This window comes from Quercus robur, chromosome 8, assembly GCF_932294415.1.
Source record: "Quercus robur chromosome 8, dhQueRobu3.1, whole genome shotgun sequence".
In the NCBI taxonomy this organism is placed as follows: Eukaryota; Viridiplantae; Streptophyta; class Magnoliopsida; order Fagales; family Fagaceae; genus Quercus; species Quercus robur.
The window spans coordinates 34,062,482-34,075,049 of record NC_065541.1 but is presented as its reverse complement, the minus strand read 5'-3'; the positions used below and the strand labels follow the sequence as shown (position 1 = coordinate 34,075,049).

At 33.4% G+C, this 12,568-nt stretch overlaps 1 protein-coding gene across 2 annotated transcripts; it reads right to left on the bottom strand.

Moving 5' to 3' along the window:
- Nucleotides 1-5,960: 5,960 nt before the first annotated feature.
- LOC126695294 (chromatin remodeling protein EBS-like) lies at nucleotides 5,961-12,130 on the bottom strand. Of its 2 annotated transcripts, XR_007646008.1 has the most exons (6): nucleotides 11,788-12,130; nucleotides 11,117-11,459; nucleotides 10,932-11,000; nucleotides 8,595-8,728; nucleotides 8,114-8,252; nucleotides 5,961-6,952 (listed from the first exon to the last, which is right to left on the bottom strand). XR_007646008.1 is itself a non-coding variant. In XM_050391984.1 (5 exons), exons 1-5 carry the CDS (start codon nucleotides 11,858-11,860, stop codon nucleotides 6,926-6,928), a joined length of 651 nt encoding a protein of 216 aa, XP_050247941.1. In that variant the 5' UTR covers nucleotides 11,861-12,128; the 3' UTR covers nucleotides 5,961-6,925. The 2 variants fall into 2 exon arrangements, 1 of the variants encoding a protein (XP_050247941.1); XM_050391984.1 differs by lacking the exon at nucleotides 8,595-8,728 and having other exon boundaries at nucleotides 11,788-12,128.
- Nucleotides 12,131-12,568: the final 438 nt, after the last annotated feature.

The following is a 12,568-nucleotide window of genomic DNA, read 5'->3' as shown; positions in this document are numbered from 1 at the left end:
AAGGAGGAAGCTTCCTGATAAAGCACTCACCACATCTGCATTAAATACCAATGTTATGAATACCGTTTCGGAACCCGTTTCAGTTTGTCTACTGGAATGAAATATTTCAGTACCAGCTTATTTCGACGTACCATTTTGAAGTGTTTCAGGTTGTCTATTTTATATATATACATACACTTTTTTATATAAAAAAATCTCAGATAAAGTAAGCAGATGATTTATTATTCTAATCATTATTAAAATATAATTAGTAATGGTCTTTTTGTAAATAAAAGAAACAAGTTGGGCAATTAGAAGGAACTTTCAAGAAGTTTCCTTCCACTAACTTTTCCCATTTCCCAACCCACTCAAATGGCCTACACTATTTACTTGTCTCACCTGACCACTCTTTCTTCTTCTTCTCATTTCCAAAGTTCCCACTTCCCACGTCTCTTCAATCTTCAGTGGCTCAGGTGCTCTCCAGTATCTTTTCTCCTCTTTTTCCTTTTCTTCTTCTTTTGTATTTTCTTTGTCACACCGGCTCTGCTTCATGCCTTCATCCGTTCTCTTTTTTCTTTGTTTTTTTTTCTTTTCTTTTTCATCTCCTCTATAGAAGATCCAACGGCAGTGATTTTTCTTTTTAGTTTTTAAGAGGGAAAGAAGCCCAAAATGCATGCCGGCTGAATCTTTGATTTCGGCCAAAATTTACCGAAATCAACCGAAACGCCCGAAACACACCGGAATAGGCCAAAATTTTCTCCGAGGTGGAACAAGAGGGTATCTCATTCCGGTTTGTAGACCGGTACGAAATTTTCCATCTGTTCTAGCCAGAACGGAACGGAATTAATAACAATGTTAAATACACAGCACCAGCTCAACCTGCTGCATTTAATGGTAGAATGACCCCTGAATAGTGTACTTACAGCTTGCAACCTACTCTACCACCACCAGCAAGACAATGACGGGACAAGCATCCCCACAAGGATCTATAGCAATCCAAGTGGAAGGTTAGGATGCAACCCCAGCAACGATATAAAGGAAGGAAGCTCCTCCAAGCTCGCAGATTAGAAAAAGCAAAGAGAAAGAGAGAAAAAAGCAATCACTATAGAATCGAGAAGCATAATTCAATAGAATTATTCTCCTTGGCCTGACCGAGGAAGAAACTTAAAGAAAAGAAACCTACCTTTCTCTTTATCTTTACATTTAAAGTTTAAACCATGTTGTTGTTCACTTTCTTTACTTCAAATTAATTACTAACCCGAAACTAGCAAAGACATTAAAGGTTGACCGTAGCTATCCAACTCTACAAATTAATTGTAACGGGCCTCCATCTAGGCCCACTCCTATACCAAGGGTCAGGTCATCTGTTTTGACCTCATACAGCTAAGTTTAGCGTGTGCTAGTTTTAGGAAAAAAAAATGTATCAAACGTGCGTGAGATATATTTAAATAGAAAATACTAATTTTTAGGAAAAAAGTTTATGGTAGTTTTTTTTTTAATTTGTTGATTTATAATTTTAACCCTCTTTTTATTTTTTAAGAATAAGAATTATTTAATTTAATTAGGAGTATTTTTGACATTTTTCAAAGCCATAACTAATTTTCTGAATCCTTTTAGTATATAGAGATAATCAAATTTAAAATGCCAATTAGTTTTTATATAGATAAAATTCGAATTTCAAATATTTTTTTTTTAAACAAAAAAGCTTTACCAATTAAACAGTTTAATTAGAATCGACAATATAACTTACCTTGGCACTCACTTATTTTGCACTTTCACGATTTCAAAAATAAAAAATAAACACAGAAATTGGAGTGGAGGTTTCAATGTCTAAAAGTCCACCGGCCAATGACCTGAGCTCAAAAATTCCTTCTATGCCCCCATTTTTGAAATGTCTATGTGCGAGACTAGTGACGATAATATTCAACGGATGTAAAATTGGACCCAACTATGAAGGTGGGTTTGGGTCCCATTTCCTAGTGACTTCGGAGTAAGGACTGGGATTTAGTTTTGGTTGACTACTTGACTTGAAACACGCCGAGGTTATTAGCATGATTTTGAAACTCCGATGGTTTAAAGGACCATTAAAAAAATAAAAAAGAAGGAGGCTCAAGATTCTTAAGGTCAAACTAGGATTCAACTGCAATTAAACCGTAATGTGTCATTTTTTTTTTAATAAATATAATTTATAAATTGTTTTTATATATAATAATTTTCTATATCTGACCAACACAAAGTTTTTATTCTCGAGTGAACATAAACCAATGTTGACTAAGTTGGTTTTCAGTTGACCCGATTAGAACGTCCTATCTAGGTTTCAAAACATTGGTTAATAGTGGAACAACTTATTGTAATGTGGAACTTATTTACAATGATTTGTGAAATATATGACATTCCAAAAAATGTTTTTCATTATTAGAAAAATGGAAGGCGTTTTTTACTCTATTGGGCTAATTTTCTAATAGCCACTTAAACATTTTTGTTGGGTTGCATTTTCTATCCTACCAAAAAAAATATATATATATGAAAAATGTTTTCTAGAAAATATTTTCATCAAAACAAATAGAATGTTAATGGTATTCCATCCCTATTTGTGAAATTTGATATAAATATAAAATTCCCTTAAGCTCCATTTAACAAATAAAATGCTAAAGTTTATACAGATTTAACTACAATTTACAAACTGATATGGAAATGAATATGATTAGTGGAACAACTTATTGTAATGTGGAACTTATATACAATGATTTGTGAAGTATGTGACGTTCCAAAAAATGTTTTTCATTATTAGAAAATTGGAAAGCATTTTATACTCTATTGGGATAATTTTCTAATGGCTGCATAAACATTCTTGTTGAATTGCAATTTCTATCCTACCAAAAAAAAAAAAAAAGTTTTTCATCAAAACAAATAAAACGTTAATGGTATTCCATCCCTATTTGTGAAATTTAATTTAAATATAAAATTCCCCTAAGCTCCATTTAACAAATAAAATGCTAAAGTTTCAATAGATTTAACTATGGTTTACAAACTGATATGGAAATGAATATGATTAATGGATTTCAACAACATAATAAATTATAGCATGAATTATTTTCTTATGATTGGAGTCACATAAAGTGGTAAGATTTATGTTATAAAATTTGTAATATATCTAACATCACTCACCTCAATGTGTAATTAAGTTGTTTAGCTTTGCTTGTATACCATTTCTCACCTAAAATATAAAAGTTTGGATGTTCTCCAGATGTTTGACACCACCTGGACGATTTGTTTTGGTGTTTTTATTTCTATTTTTTTTATAAAAAAATTTATTTAGTCATGCCTTGCTGATCCTCACATCATGGAAGACACTTTGTAATCCAAAAGTTGAAGGGTGTTTAGGTTTTAGAAGAGTCAATGAGTTCAATCTATCTTTGTTGGCAAATTGGCATCGGATGTATAGAAATAAGGCTAATCAATGTATAATCTATAAAAGGTTAGGAACAGTCATGTTTGGTATAACTTTTTGCAATGATACACCACTCTATTACGTATTAAAATCTCATTATTGGATTACATATTTTTGTTGTTCTTAATATGCATGTCAATTCTTGTGTTAATTGGATGTTATTTATTATGATCTATGAATTCATATTTTGTGTATAATTTTAAAGTTAAAAAATATATCAAATAAAAAAAAATCTTGAAATATAGATATTGAATGATGAGATAGTTATTAATCTTGATATTTTGCAACTATGAAAGTTATAAGGAGATAATGTAATTCATTGGTTGATTTGTCAAAATATTAAACTTATGAAATGGTGTAACATTTTATAGAGTTACAAAGAGTATAACTTGAACCTAACTCATTGTTATTTTTTTTAAAATACTTGTTGTGAATGAAACTTACCATATTTGTAGAGTTGAGAAAATAATAAATTGTTTAAAACAGTCATAGAAATCTATAAAACAATTGATTTTGATGACTAAACAATGAAAGATTCCCAAATTAGAACCTATATCTTATCCAAATTCATGGATGGAGCTCTAAAAAGAGTGAGAATAATCAAAATATCAATGTGTGAGCGAGTATAGAAAGAAATTATTTAACTTATGCAATAAAGGCAAGAGCAATAAATTAGTACATAATAACAAATTATTGATGGATTAGACACTCAAATGGGTTTGGGTTAACCATTAAGCCTCTATTTTTTTTTAATATAGAATTTTAACATATAACGTCCACTTCTAATGATAACTCTTTATCATCAGACCAAAACACCAATCCGTTTTTTGTATAGGAGGAGATTGAACCTCAGATCTCTTATTCAATTATTATAGATTTTACCAATTGAGTTAACTGAAACCCACCATTAAGCCACTGTTGATTCAAGGAAAAAAAAAACCTATCGTTTGATTAAAAAAAATCATTTGACAAAATTATATATATATATATATTATTCTATTAATTTTAATTGATAATAGCATTTTTTTTTGTTTAATGATTACAAAGAAATTATTTCTTATATTTCTATCATTTCATTGTCCTTCTCAACCAAATAAAAGAGTTTTTCATCCTTCCACTTTTACATTCTCCCAACCACACACACGAGAAAAAACTAAGAGTCTATTTGGTTAAGCTGAAAACTGGAAGAATAAAAAACCAAAGAAGGAAAAATGTGAAAAGATGTCTTGATTGGGTGTGGAAAGGAGGAGAAAATGATAGATCCTAATAGTTTTCTCCCTAAACTCACCAAAACTCAATCTCCCCAAATCGAGAAGAGCTATGTTTTGGATGAAATTTTCCAATGGCCCCAGCACAATGTTCATATTTTTTTTGAACGTTTATGTCTTTTTATTCTTTGCTTATTTTTTTCTTTTTTTGATGTTATCATTAGTTTTTTTTTTTAAAGAAAAAATTTGGGTTCTTTAACGCTCTTAAAAAATAAAAATAAATAAATGAATTGCTAATTCAAACATATTTTTTTTTTTAATAGGATTTCACACACAATTTAATAGAACTAAAATCTCTTATATTAACCACTTTTCCATCTACTCCACCCTTAAACCAATCAGAATCTAATTCTCTAAATCTTCATTTCCTTCCCATTTTCTATCCATCACTTTTCCATCCACATTCCTTAATTTATATAATTTTTAGAAGTGACACAGGGCCATAAGCTGCGCACGTTCATGCGCCCAAATAAAGCCTAAGGATCCCGACGACTCATGACAGCTTGAAATTTAGAAATCTAGAATGAAAGATTTATGATGGTACGGACAGTGAATCACGGGCCAAATATGATCCCGTTGATAGTGGCACATTAATATTACTACAACTGTTTTTTCCTTTTTTCTTTTGCTGGCTCTTAATCATTTCAATGATTTTGCTGACAAATGCCATATACAGGAATAGACTTCTTTTTCGCTGGCTCTTAATCTTTTCAATGATTTTTTTTTCTTTAGCCTTCCTTTTTTAACATTGCCCCCCTTTTTATACACTGATCTTAAAATTCAAGTATACTTCAAAGGGCAAATAAAAATTAATATCAATCACAACCTCGTAAAATTTGACCTTCCGTCTTTGACTTTAAATTCAGGTGTATATTTGACATCTATAATATTATGAGAAGGGATTTATCAAACTCTGATGTTTGTGCTTTGTGAGCCAAAATGAGTTAATAGCCAGGCATTTGCCGTTTCCTAAGCGCTATTTAATAAAGTAATTAAGGCCCTTACTATAGCCACAAAATGGAGATAGGACATGTTGACTCGTGGCGGGCATGGCACGTTGTAGGATGATTGACTACATAAATTCGCATACTTTATACCGGTAACTTTAAGCAGTTCTGATGCCAAGAACCTTGTAGCTTAATTTGTTGGCACATCCTGGTGTTTTTAATGGAAACATTCTCCAATGTTCAAATACCCCTACCCCCATCTATCTAATTATTAAAACAAATAAGTAGCAGTTCTGATTTGCCAGGATATCCCCGGCCTCCTTGATAAGTCCATAATATACAACACAAATAACATCATATAAAATGCCAATTGCATGATACAAGTTTGCTTGTATGGAAGTGAAAAAAATTCATCATAGTCTAGTTTTCTTGGAATGATCTTCCAGCTGAAAAAGGAAGTAGGTGCAATTATGTGAATCTTCAATTCTTCATAACTCAAAGCATTGGAAGTAGGGCTTTGGAGTTTTGAAAAATCAACCAGAGTAAAGAAAGAGTTCCACCAGTAAATCGGGTCAACCCAGTGGCATCATGATGTGGATGATAGCTAGAGCAAACCCACTTCATTATCAAAAACTCTAGAGACGCCAAAACCTCACAAAATATTTCACAATCGTTGAGGTGGCAAGTTGCTAATGGTAGATGATGAAGTGATGTCAGTAGTGGGCTCAAATGAGAATCAACAATAACCTCCTAACTCAACAATAACCTGAGTCCACTTATCTTGAGCCACTGATATAGTTGCCATCAATGGATTCAACATTTGATTGATCTTGGGGTAAAAACACCGTACCCCATTCATCTTCTATCTACCTTTCCCCTCAACAAAGGTTATAAAGGGACAATAAAAAAGGCTAGTAAAATTGGGGTGGCACGTACAGTAATAACACAAGCAACAAGGACATCACAACAGAGCCCACAGTTTTGCCTAAATTTAAGGTTTTTTTGTTCTTGTGTGTTCTGCGCTTAATTAAGATTCGTGCACTTTTTGCACATTGTGCTCTTCAAGGAAAATACAGATCACAAAGTCATCTCCTAAGTCTAGCACACATACAAACATTTGAACATGGTAAAACAAGAAAAGCCTTTGGTTTGTGCAAGCACAGTATCTTCTCTGCACTGTACAATTCCACATCACACAACAACAACAACAACAACAACAACAACAACAATACTGGAGACGAGCAAGAAATGAGTACCTCCCCATTATGTGTCACAGTCAGTCATCTCTTCCTGCGCTTTGGCTCCACCTAGCATAAACATTGGCAAGAGGTTCATTATAATTTAAAAAGAAATGGTCCTTCATTGAATTAATAGAGCTATGAATGTTCTCAAACAATGGCAATGCCAAAAAAATTTCTCATAGGGACAATTAGTAAAGTTGTATATAAATAACAAAATTATAAGAGGGAGGGAAATTTTTAAATGCCAAAGGAAGGGGGGGGGGGGGGGGGGTGGTGGCACCCATCTCTCCACCAATTTTCTTTTTTTGATAATTACAATGAGAAAGGGGGAATTTGAACCCTAAATGTTTTGGAAACATTAGGAGGTGCCAATGAGTTGAGCTGCAAGGCTCTTGGCTCCTCTACCAATGTTCTCAACAATGCCTCAAGGAAAAGAACAATTTCGTTGTGTTTCAAAGAGCATCTAAAAATATACTTTCTTAATTTTCAACTCAAAGTTGCATTGATTATCACAGATACTTAAGACAGTCAAAACATAACTTAAGAAAACTTAAAACCTAATGGACATTGAGAATTTTGGATTAAATCCTTTTCCATGCCACCCTATATCTACTAAAATGGACAATGACACAGAAGGAACAGATATTACATATATCAATATACTTTCAATCCACTGTCAACCTTAAGATCTACAGATAAATTATATTCAATTTTCGGCTTGAAACTTTTTCCAAATTTACATCATTAAAATGCACGCCTCCAAAGCCTCACAGCCTCAACAATGCTTTGTGGCATTGCCTGATTTCAAAACTTCATTAATGCTTAGGCATATGATGTCCTCAACATCCTCAAAGGTAGCAATTTCTGAAACGTAATTCAACTTCACATTGAGCTCCATTGAGAATTAGGAACAATGAACAACTATCATGGAAGTTTCTTGTGATTACTTCCCAATAAAGTGGACCAACCAAATCTCTCAACTCTGTCCAGAATTTACTTAGGTATATGCATTTACTAACCAGCAAGCTCGACAATATTAATATACAACAACCAAGCATTTACTTAAGGCATATGCACACCAACCTCCTTAAATATATAACAGGATTACCATTAAGCGGGATAAAACTTGGAATCTAATTGTCAAGATTAATAACCAGGATGACAATAAATGATCACGCATACACACGTATTAACACACAAATACAAATGAAGTGCAAGTGTTCTCACCTTAGCCTCAACAGATGGTGATACAGGGAAAACATTTAAGGATCTTTTGGCATCATCATCAGATGAACAGTCAGAACACAGAAAATGATCCAATTTTTTGGCTTCTTCAATGGTCATACCCATACAAGAAGGATGAAACCTGCAAAATAACAGTACATGAGATATCATTATTATTAGATGAGAATGAGCAAAAAAATTGCATTTCAAGTTAACACCCAAAGTGTTGTTTGAAAGTTAACACCCATTCTGTTTATTTCAGCATAAAACATTTTCCATTGCTTGGTGCAGCTGAAAATTTTGGTCAATGGCAGCCTTTTTTGCAGTAATGTAAAATAATCCAAAAGAGGCTTAAAATGTTTTATGCTTGTAAGAAGTTTGAATCATTTTTTGAGGCTTCCCTTCCCCACCAAAAAAGAAAAAGAAAAACAAAACAAAAACAAAAACAAATTATAACAATAAGCTTCTCTCCCTCTCTCTCTACCCGCCATGGCTCTGACCAGCTCGTCTCCAGCTCCTATCACATTGTTCCCTTGTGCAAATGTTCCCATTCTCTCCGACCTCAATCTGCATGTTGCCCTTCAGGTCTCCAGCCAATGTTCTGGCAAGGGCATAACCCTGAACAGAGTCACCACCATCAGATCTATAGCCTCATTTATCTAGGCAACAACTTTGTTGTTGTAGATCCCATCAAAGCCTCTCTTTCTCTCTCCTTCACCCCCACACTCCCAGATAAGTTAGGGTTTGATTTTACTAATAGTTTTTTTTTTCCTGGAGTTCCTCTCTCTTTTTCTTTCCCTTTTTTTAATCTTTTTAAATATATTAGGGTTTGGAAGTGAGAGACAGTGATAGGATGATGAATATTTTCTGGATATGCAGTTCTTGATTGGATTGCTTTTATTATTATTATGATTATAGATTTTTTTTTTTATGGTTTTCATTTTCTTTTTATGATTTGACTGATTCTGTGCATGCCAAACAGGGAAAAATGCACTTGGGATCATTTTCAAAATCGCAAATGAACACAAGAAAACAAGTCATTTTGTCAAAAGATGTTATGAGTAACAAGTTACAATGTATAATTAATACTGCAAGGCTTTCATCCTTATTGCAATATTATATGACTTTATTTCTAATTTCCACTCAAACCTAATGTCGCTTATTTTCATTAAAGGAAAAATAATCCACATACTTATACCTCACATACTCAAGTGTTAGTACAGATTGGCCTTTCTCTTCATCTTTCAAATCAACGTATCTTCTCAATTGAACGGTTCCCTATAAGGATAACACACATTCCAGTTACCCTGAAGCTTAATTCTAATTGTTTTGTTCCAGCAACAAACTCTTTTAACTTTAAGTATGCAATACAATATGATTTCTTCACTTCTATCTGGTGGATTTTATAGTTGCTTATGTTCATTTCAAAAGTATAACCAAACCATTGAATCTTGCCTATGATTCACCACTCATATCAAATTACAAAGGTCTAAAGTAATCAACAACAAACTAAATGTACCCCCAAAAACAAATCTAGTATATTTCCCAAATGTTGCTCATTATCTGAGTCTCAGACCATGAAGAAAGCATAAAACGCAGGTAGTTATGACACAAATTTCTTAGCCAAAAATGATTCCTCACCAAGTGAAGTGAAAGGTAAAATGTGCAATATACTTCCAACTTCTAAGGGCAAAATCTAAGTTATGTGAAGGATGTATATTATATTAACCACAAGAACCCATTCAAGCATTAGTTACAGGTAAACTGGGAAGGGGGAGGTGCCAGAGGAATTGATTACATGAAGTCCTAAGACATTGAAATCGGTATAAACCTACATAAAGGGGAAAAACTAAATAAGAAAAATCAGATAGATCCCAGTCATATAACAGCTCACCACATATAGACATACCAATCAGAAGGTAATTTTAAAAAAAAGCAGGGAGAGGGGTGGGAAAGAAGAAGAATTTTGGCACTCTGAAGTTGAGTCAGCATGTATGTTCTGAAGACTAAACATGGCTAATAGAATCTGCAGGTCAGCTTTTAATTATATACCTTTTAATTCCTATAGAAGTAAAGTTCTATGTAAAAAGCATGTGCAATTGAGATCCACCTAGACTTTCACTGAAGACTGAACAAATTGCTCTGATAACATAAGTACATCATTAAGAGCAAAAGCAAGAAGAAAAAGCACCACTTTGCAATCAATCAAATAAACCTCAAACTGCATTATGAAACATTCCACATGCTTCATTGACCCTACCAGATAAATGTGGAGCTCAAAGTGTTCGCTATCAAACAAATGCAGATTTTGGGCAAATTTCCAATATGTTGTCTGCAATAGATGAAGAGCAAAAGAAAATTTTAACAAACATCACCTCTCCACGAACTGGTAAACATGGCACTAGAAATTTAGTCTTCAATCGCAATATTCATATATCCACCTAAACAAGAATGCCTTAAAAAATAGAAGCAATAAGCATTTCCAGCATATTAAAAAAGATTACTCGGTCAATCAGCAAATTAGTGGAAATAGTGTAGGTTATACACTCATCACAGGATCCTAGAATAATACAAGATGAGGCATTTCAAGCATAGGTAAATGTATACTCATACACTTCAGTTTTTAAGCAATGATAAAGCCACAGAAATGCAACCAATCACATGCAACCACTTCAGTTATTATTGTACAAAAGTACCTTCAATTAGAGATAAATTCAGGAACAAAAGTGAATCTAATTTATTTAGACAAGGGACAAAAAGGAAAGTACACTAGAAGCCATAATTCAGTAAAAAACAAAGGAATAACATGCAACTAATTTACCAGTCCTTGCATCCCTCACACTGCACCATTAGGTCGTCCGGGTTATATGGCATCTCACACTTGCAATACCTACAAAAACAAAACCCAAGAAGCATTACTTGAAATGCCAATCCCCAAAGAAACTCACCCAGAAAACTTAATAATTCAAAATTTAATAAAAACCACACAAAACCCAGAAAACTCACACAGCCACACGGTCTGGGGTGAACCCTCCAGTAGCAGCCTTGTACTCAAACCTACAAAAGTAATCCTCAGCTCCAACATTCTCAAGCTTAGTATAGTTCTTGAAGGAGTGTACTATACACTTGCCCTCAATAGTGTGTGCACTCTGAACATCATAGTGGTCTGATAGAAACAGCTCCTTGGCCCCATGGAACTGTCTCCGCCCTCCGATCGACTCCTCCGGCCGATAATACCATCGGACTCTAACCTTCACGTTGTTGCGGTGATCTGCTTCGATCTTCTCCACACGCGCCACATATGGAGGCTTATCGGAGTCCGATGGTCGCATCAACACACAATCACCAGCTGCAATACCCACAAATTAACCCAAATTTAATGCAATCCAAAACCATAGCTTAAAAACAAAAAGATTTGAGTTTTCCAGAAAAGGAAATAGAAAATCATTATAAGAAGGGTTAATTTTGGGTTTTTAGAGTCTAAAATAAAAAAATAAAAACAAATTCTGGGTTTTCAGAAACAGAAACAAACATAACAACAGAATCTCGAGTTGAGCTTAGGATTGAGTTTTGGAGGGTTTTTATTTTTATTTTTTTAGCTTGATAAAATTTGAAAATAAATAATGGGTTTTTTTTTTTTTTTTTTTTTTTCACAGAGAGAGAGAGAGAGAGAGTACGTCTGACGATTTTGTTGGTGCCTTTGATAGTGTAAGAATCGAGGTCCTTTTTGCCAGGTTTGGTCTTGGCCATGAATGGGTGGGGTTTGAGGGCTTATCTTTTAGCTAGCTAAAAATGGAAACTGTGTGTTGGGGGATGGGATGGGTTGGTTTGGTGTTGTGGAAGTGAAAGTTAGTTTAGCAAAGAATGTGAATGTGATGGAAATGGATGGGACTGTGGTAGAAGTTGAAGGGTTTTTGTGGGGTTTTTGGTGAAGATATTCAATCTTTGGATTTTGGAGAGTGGAGGTAGAGAAACCCTAGAAGGTGAAGAGAGAGAGAGAGAGATTTGTTGGGATGTGAGGGTGAAGAACTGATGAAGTGGAGGACACATCATCATGCATCAACATCCACTCATGCATGCATGCTCATGGTGACCCACAGGGTAATGAGAAAACGTGGTCGTTTTGTGTCATACTCAAACTCAACAAATAATAATAATAATAATCACTTGGATTTTTTTAGAATAGAATTTCTATCTTATATAATATATATATATATATATATATATTAGTAACCATAAGATATTCTATAATAATCATATTTTCTAGCCTAATCATTTTTGTTAAATACTGTAATAAATTACTGAAAATTATTTTCTAAAATAGTAATGTTGTGAAATTATTTTGCAAAATATGCTTTTCATGAAATCTAAAGTTGAGTTCCAATTCTTCTTTAAAAAAAAAAAAAATTGAGTTCCAATTTCAACTTTTGAATGATTTTTAATATATCTTCTAATTAT

What these genes read in the sequence shown, in the direction of transcription:
- LOC126695294 (XM_050391984.1), bottom strand. Translation starts at nt 11,860, where the DNA reads ATGGCCAAGACCAAACCTGGCAAAAAGGACCTCGATTCTTACACTATC. An exon ending in CACCAACAAAATCGTCAGAC is followed by an intron (nt 11,460 to 11,787) that starts GTACTCTCTCTC and finishes TGGGTATTGCAG; the next exon opens with CTGGTGATTGTGTGTTGATG. An exon ending in CACCATCTGTTGAGGCTAAG is followed by an intron (nt 6,953 to 8,113) that starts GTGAGAACACTT and finishes TGTTTATGCTAG; the next exon opens with GTGGAGCCAAAGCGCAGGAA.